The following is a 21,788-nucleotide window of genomic DNA, read 5'->3' on the forward strand; positions in this document are numbered from 1 at the left end:
AGACCCTTCATCAACGTAATTTGTTTTACATGTACACGTATAAAAATTGCGGTTTTTATCCAACGCAATCATAATTCTGATTGTTGTTTTCGGTATAGACTTGTTTATATTTATTTCGTTTGGGCTTTTATTATATCTTCCCCGGTTTATATAATCCATTCATCCTATTTCGACTCTTTTAAATTCAAGAGTCTATCCTAAATAGAAGTAAATTAAATGGCCTTCCAAATACTTTTCGATCCCTAACATCACTGAAGAGACATTAATTGTCGAAATCCAGATATGGTGTACAAATTTTAGAAAATCATGTTTGTGGTTTACCATCTTTGTCGCAAGTTTATTGTTTCTGTTTAGTTACATCTTGCGGTCAATTTATTTGGCAATCGTCAATAGCAGTCAGCAGGGTTTAAGAACATCAGTTGTTCGACCTGTTAGTCAAGTGCGTTTTGTTAAAACATACTTTTTTCACCTTTTTTGGTCTTTTGGAAAATGTTGTTTGTGCTGTATTTAGACCCCTCTTCAACGAAATTTGTTTATATGCACACGTATAAATATTGCGGTTTTTATCCAACGCAATCAAAGGTTTGAACGTTGTTTTCTATTTAGACTATGTACAGATAGGTGCACACGTCGGTTGACATTTGTATTGGTATTGTACGTGTATATCAAGAATGTGTCCAAAGTACACGCCCTTCGCACTATCATTTTTATATGTTCAATGAACCGTGAAATTGGTTAAAAAATCTAATTTGGCATAAAAATTAGAAAGATCATACCATAGGGAACATGTGTACTAAGTTTCAAGTTGATTTGACTTGAACTTCATCAAAAACTACCTTGACCAAAAACTTTAACCTGAAACTCCCACTTTCATTTTCTATGTTCAGTGGACCATGAAATTGTGGTCAAAAGACTAATTTGGCTATAAAATTAGAAAGATCATATCATAGGCAACAAGTGTACTAAGTTTCAATTTGATTGGACTTCAGCTTCATCAAAAACTACCTTGACCAAAAACTTTAACCTAAAGCGGGACAGATGGACGAACGGACGCATGGATGGACGCACGGACAGTACGGACGAATGAACAGACGGACGAACGAACGGACGGACGGACGGACGGACGAACGGACGGACGAAAGGACGGACGCACAGACCAGAAAAAATAATGCCCCTCTACTATCGTAAGTGGGGCATAATTAGTTATCAAATAAACCGGGATTATAATTTAATACGCCAGACGCGCGTTTCGTCTACATAAGACTCATAAAAATGTCTTGAACCAATATTTTGGAAAAAAGCATTATAAGACTTAATCAAATGATTTTAAAAGAAAATTAAGTATGGTTGATAATATCTTTTTTTTTAAATACTAGTTTACCTTTTATGATCTTGTACATAAGGTTATAGCATCTTTTGTCACGTTTCATCAGAAAGGAAGTCAGAAACTCTGTTTTTTTTATATTGTTTTATCATATTTACTCAAAATAAAAGTGATAACACTCGAAAAAACCCGATCAAATTATTTGGAAAACCTATATTCCAGCCGGACACTATATCTACCGTGATTTAGAATATGTACGATTATTGATTAATCCAGCTGTTACCCCTATAACAATAGAACAGTTAGGTAAGCTAAATGTATGGCATGTAAAACAAAACATATAATGCGCAAAATCAATGTCAAATTTCTCACATACATAAAGTTAGACAAAATACTTTATGTATCACCTATAATAATTTTAACGCGACATTAACAGAACACGTTAAGTGTCTTGTCTGATGAAATATGAACAAAGCACAAATATGTCTTTTCTTTCAAAATATTAATACTGAGGTACTATAATATATGTTTCTCCTTTGCGTTTTTTTTGCGTGATATGGATTGGCCGCTGGAATACAAATTAATTTATTATTAACGTTTTCAATCAACCTTATTTTTTGTGTCTGTTTAAAGTCTGCAACATCTATGAATCTTTCATGTGTTGCAATGCAGCCGGGTAAATTACATGCGTTTTCCGATATGCATTGTCCTTTCTACCTTGTCATTATTGTCAATTTTTGCCTCAGGAAATGTCTGTACCAAGTAAGAAATATGACTGTATTTTTATTTCCGTTAGAAAGACGTTGTTCTAAACAAATAAATTGACATTAGTATTTTTTTGTGTGTGTTGGTGCTGTCTAAATTGTAATGGGTAACAACAAGAATATTTTACTTTCCTGGAAATCACAACAAATGCATGATATTTTTTTACTGATGTTAACTTATGTTGCGAAGTTCATCTCTGATTTATATACTAGTAAGCTATGAAGATGACAAATTGGTGTCATTTAAACAATAAAACAGAATCCACTTGATATATGCGACCATTCTTTGATGAAATTAATATTAATGTTCATTATACACTTTTTGAAACCATTTTTATCAATTTTCAGTTTCCATTGTCTTCATTTATGTTTAATTATTCGTGTGTTCTTCTCGTATATTTAAGCCCTTCATCTTGAGCCTATCCATTTGTTCCAATAACACCCAATTCAGCAATCAAATTATACTTCTATCGACATTCATAACTCTTAACAGACCAATTAACAGACCGGGTTTTATATATCCAACCTATTATAACAGACCAAGTTTTGAATAAAAATTGATTTATGTCACCAAAATACAGATTTTCGTGTAGATTTTTATTACATAATGATATCAATATGGTTAACAAACATAATTCCTGTCTTTTTTCGATGTTGAAAATATTGTATACAAGTAAATTCAACAAACTTGTCATTTTGTGTACATTTTGAGTGGGTAAAATGTGTATGAATGTATTGATGAGTAACCCGCCTTTTCATTTTATAGATCGTTTATCGACTGGATTCAAATTCAGTACACTGCATTGTTTTTCCAGACATGATCGAAATATTTTTAAAAGTTATATAATGAAACTTACTGACCTTGCAATAATTTTCTCGATAACACCTGATTAACAGACTTTAGCCAACCCGATTAACAGACCAACCGCCCATATAGCCGCATACTCAATATAGATAAACTGACCAATCTCTAGGTTAGCCGAGTGACGGCCGTGTAAACTGTGATTCTCTTGAAAATGTATTGCATATATAATCCTACATTCATTTGCAACACAATAAGAATAACACGACTGTCTTCATCATTACTAGAAAAAATATTGCGTATTCTAATCTGTAAAAAACCCCTCAAAGTTTCAGAATAAAAACCGCCGTCATATAGCATGTATAGATTAGAGTGCAAACAATGGCACTAAACTCCAACGATTGGCAAGTTTGTTTGCCAACGATTTAAATTCAAGCATTCTGACATGCAAGTTTTGATAACACATATTTGAGGGAGATATAACTACACGGAATAAACAAACAACTCCGCCAAACGCACTTACAGGTATGAATAACAACATTTCTTGCTTGAAACGAAAATTGTTTTTTTTCAGTTACAGTTTTATCATCTAAAGTTCATCGCAACTTTCTTCGTCGTCTTTGTCATCTTTGAGTAAAGATTTTCTGTATTCCTGGCCGCCATGACCGCCTCCTTTTTTCTTCCGTCGGCGAAATCTTACCTGATAAAACGCTCCGATAGAATTTAGACCACCAATGCATGTAGCAAAAACGAACACAGTTAAAACTACAAAACAAATAACAATATAATTAAGATATAGCACACCAAATAAGCGGTCTTTAAATGTCCTAAAACTTGAAAAAAAAAACACCAAAAAAACAAACAAAAAAAAACAGAAAAATATTTCAGTATAACGAGCTATCAAATTAGAAAACCGCACAGTATCCATGACCTTAACCTTCTTCTGTAAATCTAAGCAGATCGTGGATGAAGTTCGACATTATGTATTTGCGCCCATTTCCTTATTAATCAAAATCGAAAAAAAGGAAGCGTTTTCGTGTTTCATATTTTTAGAATTATTACCGATCAAAGCGAATCGTATTTACATGGAATCACTTGCTAACGTTATATATATCTATCCTTTTTATCACACCGGACATCTCTATATGAAATCCGCGAATGCATTTCCTCCGTGAAAATCATTTTCAGATTTACCTACCCATCTTTACAAACTTTTCATCGATTGCTCCTCGGAGTAAGAATCTTTGGCGGTTAAAGTTCGGGATACTCGGTGTGAGTATTATACTCTTTTGATATTAAAGTATTACGTATTCTTAATTTAATTGTTATGTTATGTCCTCCAAACGTCATGTGTAAATGTGCTTTCAATAGTTGGAGTTCCCAAATGGCCGCCATTACCATGGAAACAGAGGAAAAGTTTCCATTGAACCCTTTGCGGAAAACTTTAAAGTTGCATTTTCACACTTTGAAATATGGTAGATCAGACCCAATAAAACTATAATGCTATGCTACATGTAAGATTATGGAAACAGCAAACATGTACGAAAGTATTTCTTAATGCCCCAAACTTCATAAAACTTTAATGAAATGCTGACTAGCATATGAGCAGTTACTATTTGACTATGGGATTTGAAAATGGTTGTCGTAACCATAAAAACAGGAAATAATTACAGAATAAAAAATGCTCCGAGGTCATTGAAAAATAACCTTAATATGTGTTGTCATGCATATATCATATGGCATTTAGGGTAAAAAGAAAATCAAAATGGCTGCCGTTTAGTGGCAATGAGCGTAATGGAGATACAATGCCAAATCTAGTTTTAAATACATACAGTATATAAACTATTTGAATTCTCAAATATTGCTTGTTTTTTTTACAAAAGCCATTACATTGTATATTATTCATATATTAGACTGAAAACAAGAAATCGATCTCAAACTATATAATCATTCAATAGATAAACTGAGTAGACTTACAAGTCATCAGTGTAAGCTGAAACGTTTCATTCCTAATAAAAGGTTGTTGAATTAACAGATGGCGTACTTTGTCTAAAGATCCATTGTTGGGAGCTGGATGTATCCCAAGTATATGACACATAAGTGGATAAATATTGACTGATTCAAAAGGCTCCGAAATGAATCCTTTTCTAAATGATGGCCCAAAAGCGATGAAGAATGGTCGCATTTTTGGCACTTTGTTTTGATCGTAGCCATGGCCACCTTCTAAAATTTAGAAAAATATTTGAATGATTAGAAAATATACAGATTAATATTTCAAAAGGCTGATATAAGTTATTGGTGGTGTTTAATTGGTTGAAAGTCAATGTTTTGGATAAATATTCTAATTGGACAGAAGTTAAACTTCTGAAAAGGCCAATTACATAGATTTAGCAAACGTAAAACTGCGATCAAATGTTCTGATTATCTGTTTATTCCGTTCAGACTTTTTTCAATCTAAATTCATTGTGCGTTATGCTTCCAAAGATGTTATTACAGGGAATAGGAAAATGCCATTTCTGACAAAACATTACATGATGTATATATGCATGCTGTATGATCCTTAACCTTACAGAATGAACATATAAATTACCAGAGCCCAACAGAAAATTTGTTCTGTGTATTTTAAAACCAAATCTGACAGGAGGCTTTTATTCAGTATTTTTCCACAATGAAAATCATCAATTTTATAATTAATGTTCTTTAATGATGACATCTTGAGCCATTTTTCTTTATTCAGTATGTGTTTCTGTCCTTTATTATCTTTTTATATATTTTACGACCCCTTAATCTTTATTATTTTTTTGTCGTAGTATTATTTTTTATTCTTTATTGGTTTGGGCCTTAATTCTCAATCTATTCTGTAAAACCCTTTCAAAGCCATTATAAAATAAAACTTCCTTACTTGAAATATATTTTAAGGTGTCAGTGTTGCCAATGTAATATCCTTCTTCTGCTTCTAGAACAAACTGCATGATCCTTCTGTTCTTGCAATAATGTAACTTTGTCAGATTAGCATCACATTTTCTGTACACATGCATCTTTGGTATAGCACTTAAATTTTGATATAATTTTTCTACATCGGTGCCTATTAACAGAATCACTATTTTTAATATGCGCATGTATCGAACGCAAAGAAATCTAGAAAATGAACTACGACTGCAAAGAGCATACATTGTTTTAACTACCAAGTACTGACTTGGTTTGAATGAGTGTAAGTTGACTTGTTATTCAAGCCCTGTTTATATCTTCAAAGGGAAATGCTTTCTTAAATTGCCATATTTGTAAAATACCGGTCTTGAACTTTCGTGGAGTATTAGCATGTGAATAACTCCTTCAATTATAAGGATTGTATTCGCACCATATTTTTACATTTTGTCAATTGAGAATTCAGGCGTGTTTTTAATTACGTATCATATATAATTAGATCATGCACGTATGTGTACACGACAGTCCCAAATGATGTATGGGATATTTATAGGAACACTACGTTGAAAGGTTTTAAATAACGGGTTTTGAAGCAACAATCATAGGTAAATTTATGAAAAGTGTTTATACAAAATTACTGTTTAGTATCAATTTCTTAAAATAAGTATATCAAAGACAACATCTGATGTTAATTGACGACATAGTTTGACTTATATGTTCAAACAGTTTATATAATAGTAAATTACCTTCAGTAGGCTCTAAATTCACCACAAGATGGTTTTTCATGTCGCTTCCAGTTTTATAAAATTTTCTATCAATATTATATTTATCTAAGTTAATCTGTCCCTTCTCCAAAGACAGAATATTTGTGTGACCATGGTCGGCAGTGATTATTATATTCATCTCATCCCATAGGTTTGATTCGTTCAACTTTTTCTTCAGATATCCCAATGAAGCATCAAGCTGAAAAATTTTCTGTTGTACTTCGTCGGTAATAGTTCCATCAATTTTATCAGGACCAAACTCATGAGCTGTTTCGTCTGGATCAGGAAAATACAATATTCCTAAATTAATTGGTCTAATATTTGATTTATCACTCTGAAACCACTTGACTAAAGTGTCCACTCTCAAATTCCAGTTAGTTTCATTGAAGTCGTCGCCTGCTGGTATAACACGTGGCATATATGACTTTATTTGTGCCACACCAGCTGGCCACAATATGACACCACTGTCTCTTGACGATCCAGCTTTGAAATTAGTTACCCATATTGGTTCTGCGCCGGTGTCGAACCACTTTGATTCGAAATTCCGTCTGAAATCGATCAACGAAAATCCATCTTCTAGGTATGGATCCCAAAAACTGTTATGAATAACACCATGGCTTTCCGGATACAGTCCTGTTACTAATGTCATGTGGTTTGGATATGTAACTGTCGGGAAGACATTTTCTAGATATTTTGCTTTCACGCCATTTTGAATCAGATTGGTGAAATTAGTTATCTTAGCCGAAGGAACATTATCTAAATAATCGTACCTAAACCCATCCATCGAAATAAGAATTAACTTTGGGGTTTTTCCATCCAGGGATGAAGACATTGCAGTTGTTGTCCAGAGCAGCAACAAGTATGACAAGTCATGAAATGTATGTTGATTCATAGTTTAATTCACTAACATGTGTTGTATTTCTGAATACTTAGTGTCTTTTGATGATTTTTTGCATCCGCCTTTAAATTGTAAATGTAAAACAAATATGATAATAATTTCATCATCAGCAACAATAATTATAATAACTTAATCGACTATCAGTGCTTATAATAACTAGATTTTGGTAAGGGAAACTCTGACATCCAATTTGTCGTATAGCAATAATTTTGCAAATTGTTCCATGTTGTGTTCCTCTTTCAACAATTTACTTCATGTGTTATGCACACATATGAAAGTGTTATGGACTATGATGCATTGTGTATGAATGGGTTATACGCCACAGAGTAATCAATCCAACTTCTCAATACAAACACAAATAACATAGAGTTTTAATGTTCCACGCATTGCACATATTTCATCTGTCAAATACTTGGGCAATAACTAAAACATTGTTTTGTTTCTTTTTAATTTTTTTTATAAATATCCTACACACGTTACAAGAAATGAAGGTATGAAATTAATGTTATTATTCGTATATCTTTATTTCCAAGGGTCATAACTCCTGTGAACATTTTTGGGTGCAACTCTACCAATATATCTAATATTAATTAGCCTTTGAGAAAAAAACACATTTTTTTTTCAAAATTCGACAAGGAGTGAAGGTGTGGGAATGTTAACAATGCAAATTTAATGTTCAATATACTGTTAAAAACCGTTTCATTTCAAATTAGTCTGTTTCCCGGCTGTTATTGGAATTCTTGACAATGTTAAGGTTCATGTGGACCCTTTGGATAAAATGGCCGTATTTTCACCTCAAAATTTACTCTGAGTACAGACAAATCTGTGCATCTGGAAAAGTTTTAAGGCATTGTATGCCCTAGATAAATAGAATTCAAATGCATTGTATGATTTAGAAAATTCATAACTTAACTGGATTTTGCTGTGCACTTTTTTTCGTACCTGCAGAAGATGATAAAATTAACAAACAGTTGAGTTTTCCTTGATATGGTCAACACAGGTACACAGTTAAAATCACCAATTATTGTCAGGTATCTATTGTCCATCTATTGTCCATGTCAATCAATACAGCTCACTTCAATTATTACCTGTGGGGAAGTTCTCAAACCTGTTTCACAACTTAGTTTATTTTGGCACCTTCTGGAGGAATGAAAAAAAGTGAACTGCAAATCCTGGTAAGTTTTTATTTTTCTAAAATATAAAACATATTTGAAATATATTTATCTAGGGCATGCTATGCCTTAAAAAAATTACAGATGCGCAGGTTTGTCTGTACTCAAGAGTAAATTTTGAGGTGAAAATACGGCCATTTTAGCCAAAGGGTCCACATGAACCTTAATTAATATTTGTATATTCCGAAGGCATACTGGATATTTTACAGAGGGGATCAACCTAATTTCAAATAGACATTAGGACGTAAGCATGGTAAAGCAAACAGGAATGATGACTTCAATCCAAACTGTAGATACCCTCAATAAAAGCATATTTATTTATAGATTTTGTATACGTCGCATAAAACGTCATTGACGACCCTCATTAACAACTTCCGTGTTGCACTTTTAAATACATTTATTAAATAAGTTGAACTAATATTTGCATATATCAAATGCACACAAGTAAAAGTTATATCCATTAAATTAAGTTTACTCACCTGTATAAATGGCATACGTGTAAACATTTAGTTTACCTTTTAAAAGTTAAAAATAGCTGTTGTTTCATTATTTCTACGGCAACTGACACGGGACATTTAGTTTTTCTATTACACGTATTGTAGTTTCTTCGTCGTTGATTACTTTTATTGGTCGTGGTTTTGCTATTTTTTGTTTTTTAGACTTATGCTTTTGATTTAAAAAAAATATTCCTTCATGTCATGCTCTATGCTCATCTTAGGCATTATATTTGTCAATTATTTACTACGAGCATCAGCGAGGTGTATAATATGGTCAACTTATTTATAATACCTATCCATATTAAAATAAGCATAGAGCACGACATGAAGGAACTATTTCGATTCTAATAGAACAAATAGATGTACAGTATTGTTATAGGTCGAAGTGTCCGAAAAAACTTTAAAATGTTTGGTTGTTCCCGTTTCCTCCACGTGGAGACTGTAAATTTCATTTTTAAAAGTTTTAATACTACATGCAGAAGTCAGCTACTTAATGAAGACCTAACGGTATTCATTTCTACATACATGTATGTTGAAAACTTAGGATCTCGAGTGAAGTTACTTACGTTTTATCAGAATTTCAGAAGTTAACATTCGTCAACTAAGCATTTTTGAAATGTGTAGTACGTTATATTTGATAGCTTCATATTGAGGTACTTTAATCGTTTTTAGCTTCAGTCAGTAATTGGTATGTACACATTATTGAAAGAGTTATGCTTTTCATGTAGTCATTCATGTAAATGTGGTTTGGCATGTTATCTCGTTCTTTCGACCCATGTTGATACTAAACACCATCTAGGAAAAATTGCGGGGACACTGAATGCGTTAAAAGGCCTTCACATAAAATAAATCAAAAACGAACTTCAGGAAAATTCAAACTGGAAAGTTCATTGTACAATTGTGAAATCAAAAGGTCAAACACATCATCAAACGAATGGACAATAAATGTCATATTCCTGATTTGGTGCATGCATTTCCTTTTGTATAGACATTGATATAGTAAACCTAGATGTATAGCTACCTTAACCCCTCACTTGTATGACAGTTGCAAAAAAATCAATTAAACTGAATTGATTCGACTGTCGTACAAGTGCGAGAGGTTTAGCGCTATAAAACCAGGTTCAACCCACCATTTTCACTGCATGAAATGATGCATTTAATATAAAATTAAATGCATATGTTATGCATATTAAATTTCAAATTACAAAAAATATTATGCATTTACTTTGCTGGAAAATTTCTAATTTAATATAGATTTAAACTAAATTTAATATTGCAAATAAATTCCCAAATTTCAACCTAGTTTAAAGGTATTTTTAAATCTAAATAAATTTCAAATTTAAAGAATTTAAGTATAGACTAAATTTGAATAAATTTCTAATTTAAAGAAATGTTTATGTAAATTAAATTTGAATAAATTTGAGATTTAAAGAATTTTTAATATAAATTAAATTTCAATAAATTTCAAATTTAAAGAAGTTTTGATATAATTTAAATTTGAATAAATTTGAGATTTAAAGATCTTTTAATATAAATTAAATTTCAATAAATTTCAAATTTAAAGAATTTTAAATATAAATTAAATTTAATTAATTATGTAATTTAATTACATGTAAATTCAAATAAATTTCTTGTTTATGACTTATTTAAATTAGAACTTCCATCAAATTTAATGCAATTTAAAGTCAATATAATCCTGTATAACTACTTACAAAACAATAGTGCAAATGAATAATAAAGAAAAGGCAGAATTTTTCCCTCTGCTTTAAAAAAAAAATTTTTTTGGAAAAGGGATGTTGGGGATTTGTTTTTAATTAAACCAAATTTCTGGTTTGGAAATATCTAATTAAATAAAAAAACAAAAATTAGGAAAAACAGGAATTTTTAATGGTGATAACTTTGTAGCTACTGTACATATAAAATTGATCCTCCAACTTTTCTGATCCATGTTTACAAAGTATTAGACTTGAAAGGCATGGATTGCTGCTCTGTGTATTTGCAGTAGAATAATATTTGTGGTTTCAAATGGCAATGTGCAAATGTATAATTTGTCAGTAACATTGAAGACTGTATTTTTAAGATGAAACTTAAACAATAATCCAACGAATACATGTCACTCATTTGCAAAGCTCAATACCATTTTGTAAATATGCCTTTACCTATATGTAAAGAATGGCAATGCATCTGCATTTATATAAGAACTTGAAGAGTTAGAATCTAAGACATACAAAAAACACAAACACCAGATATAAACTATAGGACAAGGCTATCTATGTGTGATTTGGATTTTGACAATGGCAGCAATATACAATACAGGAGATAACAAAAACTTTTGGACAAAGCATAACCATACACAACAATTTCTAGCATTTCTTATTGTCATCCTGTCTTAGGCATAGTTATTTTCATCACTTCTAATCGGGTCAGAATAATAAAAAAAAACAATTTTGAGTTATCTCCCTTTGTGTATACTTCAATAAAAGAAACAAAGTATCTAACAAATTAATTTTATTCAGATACTGACAAATTAGAGTTGTTTTGGTGATAAATTAAAATAAAATGTCAAAAAGTTTGTTATACAATTTTAAAAACATTTAAAACAAATAAAAAAACACTTTTGTTTAAAAAAAGTCAAGTTCTACATCAAAGAACCTCATCAAATTCAAACTAATTAATAAAATAATGGTTATTGACAAATTTACATGCTTACTTGTATAGATTATTTAAGAATCATAACAATTGGGTTATAACAAATAGCAAACATAGGAACCTCTAAATTTCAAGTTTGGCATCATAAAAATATTAATGAATAATCTCCCCTGCTAGCATTATTTGTCAATTTTAAAAACTTCAAAAAGCAAAAAACAAAAAACATAACATTATTTACATGATTAACATAATTCGTAAATTCACAAGAGTGCACACACTGAAATGTCTCGCCTTCTTTACTTATCATTGATATTATGTTGATAGTCCTAAAGTATAAAGCTTTATTAAAAACTGTCACATAAACTTAACATTAACCAAGATAACTAAACAAAGAGCAATGAACCATGAAAATGAGGTCAAGGTCAGATGAACCATGCCAGGCAGACATGTACAGCTAACAATGCTTCCATACAACAAATATAGTTGACCTATTACTTATAGTTTTAAAAAAATAGACCAAAACACATGAAATTTACACTGAGCAATGAACCGTGAAAATGAGGTGGAGGTCAAATAAAACCTGCGCGACTGACATATAGATCATAAAATATTTTTATACACCAAATATAGTTGACCTATGGCATATAGTATTAGATAAAAAGACCAAAACTCAAAAACTTAACTTTGACCACTCAACCATGAAAATGAGGTCAAGGTCAGATGACATCTGCTCGCTAGACATGTACACCTTACAATCATTCCATACAACAAATATAGTAGATCTATTGCATAAAGTATGAGAAAAACAGACCAAAACACAAAAACTTAACTATAACCACTGAACCATGAAAATGAGGTCAAGGTCAGATGACACCTGCCAGTTGGACATGTACACCTTACAGTCCTTCCATACACCAAATATACTAGCCCTATTGCTTATAGTATCTGAGATATGGACTTGACCACCAAAACTTAACCTTGTTCACTGATCCATGAAATGAGGTCAGGTCAAGTGAAAACCGTCTGACGGGCATGAGGACCTTGCAAGGTATGTACGCACATTCCAAATATAATTATTCTATTACTTATAATAAGAGAGAATTCAACATTACAAAAACTCTGATTTTTTTTTTCAAGTGGTCACTGAACCATGAAAATGAGGTCAAGGACATTTGACATGTGACTGACGGAAACTTCGTAACATGAGGCATCTATATGCAAAGTATGAAGCATCCAGGTCTTCCACCTTCTAAAATATTAAGCTTTTAAAAAGTGTGCTAACGCCGCCGTAGATCACTATCCCTATGTCGAGCTTTCTGCAACAAAAGTTGCAGGCTCGACAAAAAAAACATCCTGCTGCTCGAACATTGATTAAAATTTAATTCCAAATGCTGTATGCAAGAATAAAAATAATAAGGTGTAATGTAATACTTCAAATATGTACAATTGAATAAAATAGCACACAAATAAACTTTTATCAACAAAATTATGTAATGTCAAGCAAAAAATTATCAATATTGAATGTACTTGGACAATTGAAGAAAATAATAAGTTTATATGTTTATAAATATATTTGGTGTATTGACTGTCTCCTGATTAGTTAAAATTTTTAGTTTAATTTTCAATTTTTTTTGTTTACAAATTTTATGAAGTCAACATGTGCATGATGTGTGTACTTTGTTATTATTTATATAAATAAAATAAAAAAATTCTTTGAGCCTTATTTTTGATAGAAATTTATTTATAATGAATGGCAATAACTGATTTTGATTTTATTGAACCATAAAATTAATTTTCAACTATTTACATTTTACATAATCCTCTTCGCAGATTATCTAATGTGAAGATTCAAAAAGTTATCTCCCTTTGACCAAGCGATTATAAATAATGTGAAATCTTACAGGAAAAATCTTGACAGCAAATACAAGACACTGAAATGAGCCACACTCAAATTATTATTCAGCATTTAATTAATTAGAAAAGGCAACAGAAAGTTTAAGTAAAAAGAAATATATGCAGCTTAACCAAACACAATAACATAATCTGATGTCACCAATATGCTGCACTTGTAAATAATTTTAATAGAAAATGCAAATGTTGAAATAAAAGAGCAGTAATTCATTTTTTTACTTTAAAAAATAATCAAATTCAATAAACCAAACCACTTCATTTTAAGGGTTTCCCCCCTTAAACTGAAAACTGTCAACTATAATTCAAAAGTAAACATGAAGGTATTTTTGTTCTTGCAAATTCCAAAAGTGTACCTTTGAATTGGTCCTTATTAAAATTTAAAGAAATTTTTTATTGATATCTCTCAATTTTTTGTCATATGCCCTTAAGTAAAAAACCATGCAAGTTCTGTACATTTCTTGTGACAAGGCCTCTCTGATTTACTTGGACCTCAGCTCTCTGCCTTGTGCATTCAGATGTCTCTGGTATTTACAGTCTAGTAAATGACTTTAGTTTATCCATGTAAGATTTAAAATCTTGTGACAGTCAAATCCCAGTTGTGATCAGGCGAGTTTATCTACAGAATCACTGTCCCAAATTGACATTAAATCAATTTGCATGGCCTTTCTAAGTTTGTCCTTTTCTGACACTGGCAGTTTCTTGGCTTAAAGAGCCTTAGCTTTATTTTGTAGCTTCTGTAATAAAGTAATAAAAAAAAATGTTTAATTTTATTAAATTGACAAGTGATACATATGTGACAAAAGCAATAATTTTCTGCATGCAATTATTCTATCTTAATGCAGTTGTAATCAAAATCATATATTTAAAAGATATTCTAATGAGTGACCCAAAAATATCTGTGGAATAACTCTATAAAAAGAATAGCTAGAAGTTGTGATAAATTTTCTATTTTAAATGGACCATGAAATTGGGGTCAAACCATTAATTTATCCTTAGAAAGATCATAACATAAGTCACATGTATATTTATTTTTAAGTTGATTGGTCGTTAACATCATCAACAACTATCCTGACCAAAAACTTTTACCAAAACTTGAACCTAAGCAGAACAGATGAAAGAATAAACAAACAAAAGCATGGATCATTAAACATAAACCCCTTCTACTATTGTATGCTGGCATAACAATTTATTACAACTATTACACATTGTGATTTATTTATCATCATCAAAAAAATCATTGATTTGTATCAGTTTAGTTTTTCAATTATATTTTAAAACTAACTCCTTCTATCATTGTTTGGTCTTATTCACGGTGTAGAATATATACAACTTTTATAATTTGATGTGTGATCCCCTCAAGGGTTCAGGCTTATATTTTGGCAAGTGTTTGATGTGTCTATGGGCACTATGGAGGTCTAAAATTAGGTAGCACCCCCTTTTTCCCTAGGGAGATTGATATTGGAATAGCTCATTATTGAGTTTGTTGTCTTTATCAATTTCAATATAAATCACAATATCAGGTACAGCAATTTTTTTTTCTTTTGACATATAAGAAGTATTTGTAAATAGTATTAAAATACAATCAGCTGTATACAATATAACCAAAACAAAAATCTGAGACTGGATTACTGCCCTTTTATCTATTTATTATTTGATCTATAAAATAATATTTAATCAATAGAAATGTGAAAATTTCAAACAAGATTTAAGTCAGTTATTGTTTGATTTGGCTAATTCTACTAAATACACAATTATTTTGATTTTTGTTGTTGTTTTTTTTCCTGCAATTATTTTGTAACACTCTAATAAAAATGAGTATGAATTAAATCCTCCATGACTCTATTCATGCTATTTGTTAGATGTCTCTACTCTCATTGGCAACCACACTTCATCTCCTTACAAATTAATTTTTGCAGGATCAACTAACAGTATTTTCCATAAAATATATAAAACAATAAAAAGCTAGTACAATCATGACAATGAGTACTATTAATTTATCCCAAGACTTGGTCTGGTCATGTCAAATTAATGTAATCACCAAATAGCTTACTTCAAAATAGAACCAGCTGCTGTTTACATGTCCAGACTAGATTGTTTATGCCTATAAGCATCACAAACAGCTGCTTACTGCAAAAATAAAACATAAAAAGTTCCTAAAATAAATGTGTATTGCCAGGAGATAATTAGTTGAATTTAAACATTCATATTATATTTGTTAAACTTGGTCTAAGGAAAGGGTGTACAGGATTCCCAATACTCAATATATAAATATGTGTCTAGCGGGACGGCTGCAGTGCAGGCGATTTGATGTCAAGATATCACAGTAGCATGGGTTCGAATCCAGCGAGGGAAGAACCAAAAATTTGTGAAAGCAAATTTACAGATCTAACATTGTTAGGTTGATGTTTAGACAATGTTTGGCTATTTGAAACATTATGATCACATGTATATATGTATATATTCTGACAGACATTTCAACATACATGTAATATACATAAGGTATATTTATAGATTTTAACAAGGCTAAGTAAGTATATAAGCTGATAATACTAAAAAGGCATACGTGTAACTCTATGTTTTATCAAAGACAATGGCACGTCTCTATTTGAATTACATGACTTACAATGTACATTTATATCTTTTGAAAGATTTTTAAAATCATAAATTCAGAAAATGTAGACAAAATATATATATATACAATATATACCTTTATATGTGAAGGAACATGGATGGCTGTTGTATTCCCTTATCTTTGAGCATCTGTTTCTGCTTGAAATCGATTCTCTGTAACAATTGGTGCAATTCTTCAATTTTTTCACTGTCATCAAGATTTCTGTTTGGGAATCCATCATCTTCTTTATTAGCTAAGTAAAATAAAAACTTTTTGAGAAAATGTAAATATTCAACATGATGTTCATACAAAATGATTTTAAGTTTAAATTCTTTTATATAAATGCCTTTTAAACTTGAGTCGCTGATGTTATGTATCTGTATTGTATGGTTGTATGTGTTTTGTAGTTTAGTCGTGAGAGTTGTGTCTGTTTGTATGATGATGATGCATATTTGTCATGTGATGTTATCAGTCTCTTTGAAATAAACGTGCTATGGAAATAGATGTGTTTTTATTGCTCTTTAGGAAATGTAACTTTAGCGGCATGGGGAGGCAAGTATATGTCCCCCCATGTACGTAATATGGTGGAGGACTTCAAAACGACCCCTTTTAAGTGTATTTTTTGTGAGCTGTCCCCAAGATGAAGAACAAACTTTTTAAAGTCTAGACCACGAGGCTGGCGGCGCCATTATTTAACTTTTGACCACGTTGAAACCTTGGAATTTTCGTTTAGTGGAGTATAGCAGTACCATGCAGTTGACACTGGAATCAATTTTTGGATTTTATGTGAAAATTTTGATGTTTCAAAAGTTTAATTTGGATTATTCAGACTGAATCACCATAGGAGTTTTCGTCAACAAAAGAAAACGGTAAAATTCAAGGAACTGTTTTTAAACTACATTGTACATGCATATAACTATCGAAAGCATTTCGCAATTGTTTATTGTCATCTGAATTTTAATTTTCATTTCGACTGTTGGACGCTATCGAAATTTCTACACAATTTTAAACTTTTGACCGCGTTAGAGATGGACATAAGGAAGACAGCTGTGTATGTTTATGTGTGCAGAAAACTGTAGCATGTGTCATGTGACGTCCCGGCCTATCATCTTACAGTACTTCGGAAAATAATTGCTAAAGTAATTGGCGTTATCTTTACTAACTAATCAGCTTGACCTATATGTGTATTTAGGATTTAGCAGGGAAAATGTGTTGCAGTGTTGAACTATTTAAATTATACTACAGACGGTACGTGTGAGATTTATCTCGTCGTACGCTACCCAGTTACAAGGAAAACACCGACTTTAATTATGAATTCATTTAAATTTTTGTCTGAAGGATTTTTTTTTTTATTATTAATACATATATTTCTGTTAACAGTGGACTGATTTGATAGCGGATTGTCAGTAGCGGTGAGATAATAGTCATAAATAAAACCTAGGTTGATATTGACATTTCTGGAGCTATTCATTTGTTTCATCTTTATTTTATTTTGTGAGTGTGATGTATGAGAGATTGAACACGTTAGAGAGGGAGAATTAGTCGTATTTTCTTTTGACTGCATATGTAACTTATGAAGTTTCATTGATGTTATATTTACCATTTTTAAGAGTTAAAGGTCTCTGATGATTATCTATCAATTTGATGTATACAGCTACATTTATGACAATATTCTAGTATTTTCCATTTAGTAGACTGAATAAATGTATTAAATGCATATTTTTTTGTGTTGTTGAATGAACGTAATGCGTGCATAAGGTCCTAAGGGGGAGATCGAGATGCCAGACGTTCGGATTTTTCTGCATTGTTGATACTGGTGTGTATGCCAATGGATGCTAGTTGTGATAACTGTTCAGCCACGAGTATTTCAGTTATTATAAATGTATTTACATGATTATTTGGAAAATGATTTTAGTCTTATACGGAAGTGATTATATAGTTTGAATTTATAGTGCAATTTTTCTTCTTCTTGAAATTGTATATGGATAAAACACATACACCATTTATAAAATTTGGGAAATTTTCTTTTTGGGGGCGGGATGTTATGTATCTGTATTGTATGGTCGTATGTGTTTTGTAGTTTAGTCGTGAGAGTTGTGTCTGTTTGTATGATGATGATGCATATTTGTCATGTGATGTTATCAGTCTCTTTGAAATAAACGTGCTATGGAAATAGATGTGTTTTTATTGCTCTTTAGGAAATGTAACTTTAGCGGCATGGGGAGGCAAGTATATGTCCCCCCATGTACGTAATACTGAACTGTAGTAACATGTATATAAACAGCATGTAAAGGTTTGAAATGATTCCAAAAAAATACTCAATAATCATAATATAAATGAAGGAAGTATGGTAACCTACATGTATGTATCATTTGTTTGGCTAGTAATTGGATCAACATCAGTTGGTCTTTAGCGGATAGCATTTATTTTGGAAACATACCACATTGTTTACTTTAATCTAATTAATCTTCATATACAACATGTACAATGTACATATACATGTATCTTAGTTTTCTCGTTTAAATTGTTTTACATTATCATATCAGGGCCTTTGCGGTATGGGCTATGCTCATTGTTGAAGGCTGTACAGTGACCTATAGTTGTTAATGTCTGTGTCATTTTGGTCTCTTGTGGACAGCTGTCTCATTGGCAATCATACCACATCTTCTTTTAATATATCAATAAGCATTTGAATCACAGGCACTTGTTTCTATCCATTGGAAGACCCACTATCAACATATATTTTCGAGAAGGTACCCAACTAATCACCTCTCCGCTTAAAACCATTATTTCTGGTAAATGTCTTCAAATGGATAGAAACAAGTGCCTGTGATTTGAATTTATACCAACTAGAACACACCCGCGAAATCGCGGGCATTCAGAGCGTAGTTTAAAGTATGTAAAGTGTTGTTGGAAGAATTTTGTGAAATATTGAATGACTGGAGAATTTCAGCAAAATTATCATAAATCATAGGTTATTGGGGACAGGAAATTTTTTTTTCAATCCCTCCTCCTTTATTTCCAAAATTCCCAATGTGTGGTTTTCTATCAATTTCAATATGAATATACATTTAGTATGTTATGAACATTTAAGTAAGGAGCCTGTACTTCAGTGGTTGTCGTTTGTTTATGCGTTACATATTTGTTTTTCGTTCATTTTTTGTACATAAATAAGGCCGCTAGTTTTCTCGTTTGAATTGTTTTACATTTTCATTTCGGTGCCTTTTAAAGCTGAGTATGCGGTATGGTCTTTGCTCGTTGTTGAAGGCCGCAGAACACACCCGCTAGAACACACACGCGAAATCGCGGGCATTCAGAGCGTAGTTTAAAGTATGTAAAGTGTTGTTGGAAGAATTTTGTAAAATCTTGAATGACTGGAGAATTTCAGCAAAAGTATCATAAGTCATATATAGGTTATTTGGGACAGGAAAATGCTTTTTTTTTTATCCCTCCTCATTTATTTCCAAAATTCCCAATTTTTGGTTTTCTATCAATTTCAATATGAACATAGTTTTCATTTAGTATGTTATGAACATTTAAGTAAGCAGCCTGTAATTCAGTGGTTGTCGTTTGTTTATGTGTTACATATTAGTTTTTCGTTCACTTTTTGTACATAAATAAAACCGCTAGTTTTCTGGTTTGAATTGTTTTACATTGTCAGTTCGGGGCCTTTTCAAGCTGAGTATGCGGTAAGGGCTTTGCTCGTTGTTGAAGGTCGTACGGTGACCTATAGTTGTTAATTTCTGTGTCATATTGGTCTCTTGTGGAGAGTTGTCTCAACATGGTAATCATACCACATCTTCTTTTTTTGTAATCAATGAATTTTGTAAAAGATTTAATGACTGGAGAATTTCAGAAAAGGTATCAAAAGTTCACATGAATATTTTTAGCGCTTATCTGTATATTATGAACATTCATTACTCTATAAATATAGTGTATTTACTTTCAATTCTAAGTTTACTAATCGATCCATGGTGGTCATTGATATAGTTTACAGACCCTCTCTATTTAATAAACTTTGTGACCGCCGTGGATAGTAAACTTGAAAATGATAGCGGATAGAATTCTGAAAATACACTTTATTCTTTGTATACACTGTAAATATACGGTGCTTAGAATTTAAACACTTGTGATACATGTTTAGATCTAAACGTGTTTAGGATTGTGTTTAATTTCTAAACACATTTTTCAGTAAGCACATAATATTTAAACATGACGTGAATTTAAACACGTTTAAAAATGAAAGTGTATAGAAATTAAACACATTTTTCTAAGCTGAACACGATTCTAAACACGATCCTAAACACATTGTACTGAGACACGTTTAGATCTAAACATGTAAAAAAAAGTGCACAAAAGATGTGCTTAGAATTGTGTTTAGGATCTAAACACCATTTTTACAGTGTATGTATGTTCAAAGTATACAGAAAAACGCAAACCGGAAGTCTAATCTGACTTAAAATTTTGTCCAATGACGGGACAATATCCGGATGCCTTTTTTCTCGTTTTCTCCCAAAATAACTCAATCTGAATAATTATATGAATGGATGACAAATGCAACTATGCACTGTACCCATAGGACACAGAGGCGTGTTGATTAATTTATTGTGGAAAGGAGAGAAGCGACACCAAAAATGAGGTCTTCTCGTTTAATAGTATAGATATCAAGCAGTGGCGGATCCAGGGGGGGGGGGGGTTCCGGGGTGCGCACCCCCTTTTATTTTTGCCGATCAATGCATTTGTATCGGGACATATGTTTTGCACCCCCCCTTTGCCCTGGGTTACCTGGGTTAGCACCCCCCTTTCGAAAATTCCTGCATCCGCCCCTGTCAAGGGTACAACTGATGTGTCACCTGGGTAAGTAAGGTACATGTACCTATAGAACAAGTCAATTATCCAATAATCTTAAAAACTATAGCACAGTTTGTAATTATTCCGTGACAATAAACAATAATTGGGTTTGCACGACACTTTGACCATGTCCCCTCCTTTTTAAATAAGGTTTTGGGAATAAAATATATTGGGCATGCATATCAGATTAATCATAAAAAGTAAATTGATTGTGTAAGGTTATGTAATATATAATGATGTATATCAAAGTTATGCGGTTACCAAATCGAAAATCATGTTGAATTTGAAGTGTGTTCTTCTTTTGGGATTTGAAAATCCCGCAACATGACGCAACAGTACCCATCAGCGTGTGTGAAATCAGAACCTATGTCAATTTAGAGCCGGAAGTGAAAGTAGAACCATATTTTACACATGCGTTATAGCCTACTAATAGACATATATATCTACCCAAAAGATGATGCGAACTGTCACGATACCGGATTTATTATCAAATTAAGTAGCTGAAATCAACACCATTTTTACAATTATCATTGGACATCATTAAACTGTTGAACTGATAATAATAAAATGTACGAATAAAATGGCAACATTTAAATATTTTCTCTGTTAAAGGCACATAA

At 31.7% G+C, this 21,788-nt stretch overlaps 1 protein-coding gene and 1 long non-coding RNA gene across 4 annotated transcripts; both read right to left on the reverse strand.

The window, feature by feature from the left end:
- Positions 1-1,749: 1,749 nt before the first annotated feature.
- On the reverse strand, positions 1,750-9,256 carry LOC139491632 (ectonucleotide pyrophosphatase/phosphodiesterase family member 5-like). Of its 3 annotated transcripts, none has more exons than XR_011656597.1 (5): positions 6,562-7,542; positions 5,793-5,975; positions 4,868-5,113; positions 2,950-3,655; positions 1,750-1,892 (listed from the first exon to the last, which is right to left on the reverse strand). XR_011656597.1 is itself a non-coding variant. In XM_071279414.1 (5 exons), exons 2-5 carry the CDS (start codon positions 7,469-7,471, stop codon positions 3,480-3,482), a joined length of 1,515 nt encoding a protein of 504 aa, XP_071135515.1. In that variant the 5' UTR covers positions 7,472-7,539; positions 9,129-9,256; the 3' UTR covers positions 1,925-3,479. The 3 variants fall into 3 exon arrangements, 2 of the variants coding, with proteins under 2 accessions (XP_071135515.1, XP_071135514.1); XM_071279414.1 differs by lacking the exon at positions 1,750-1,892 and adding an exon at positions 9,129-9,256 and having other exon boundaries at positions 1,925-3,655; positions 6,562-7,539; XM_071279413.1 differs by lacking the exon at positions 1,750-1,892 and having other exon boundaries at positions 1,925-3,655.
- Positions 9,257-11,639: 2,383 nt separating this feature from the next.
- On the reverse strand, positions 11,640-21,498 carry LOC139491633 (uncharacterized). The gene is made up of 4 exons (XR_011656598.1): positions 21,430-21,498; positions 16,414-16,570; positions 15,757-15,833; positions 11,640-14,440 (listed from the first exon to the last, which is right to left on the reverse strand). It is a non-coding gene; the product is annotated as an uncharacterized lncRNA (long non-coding RNA).
- Between the last annotated feature and the right edge of the window lie 290 nt (positions 21,499-21,788).

Source organism: Mytilus edulis, chromosome 10 (genome assembly GCF_963676685.1).
Source record: "Mytilus edulis chromosome 10, xbMytEdul2.2, whole genome shotgun sequence".
Lineage (NCBI taxonomy): Eukaryota > Metazoa > Mollusca > Bivalvia > Mytilida > Mytilidae > Mytilus > Mytilus edulis.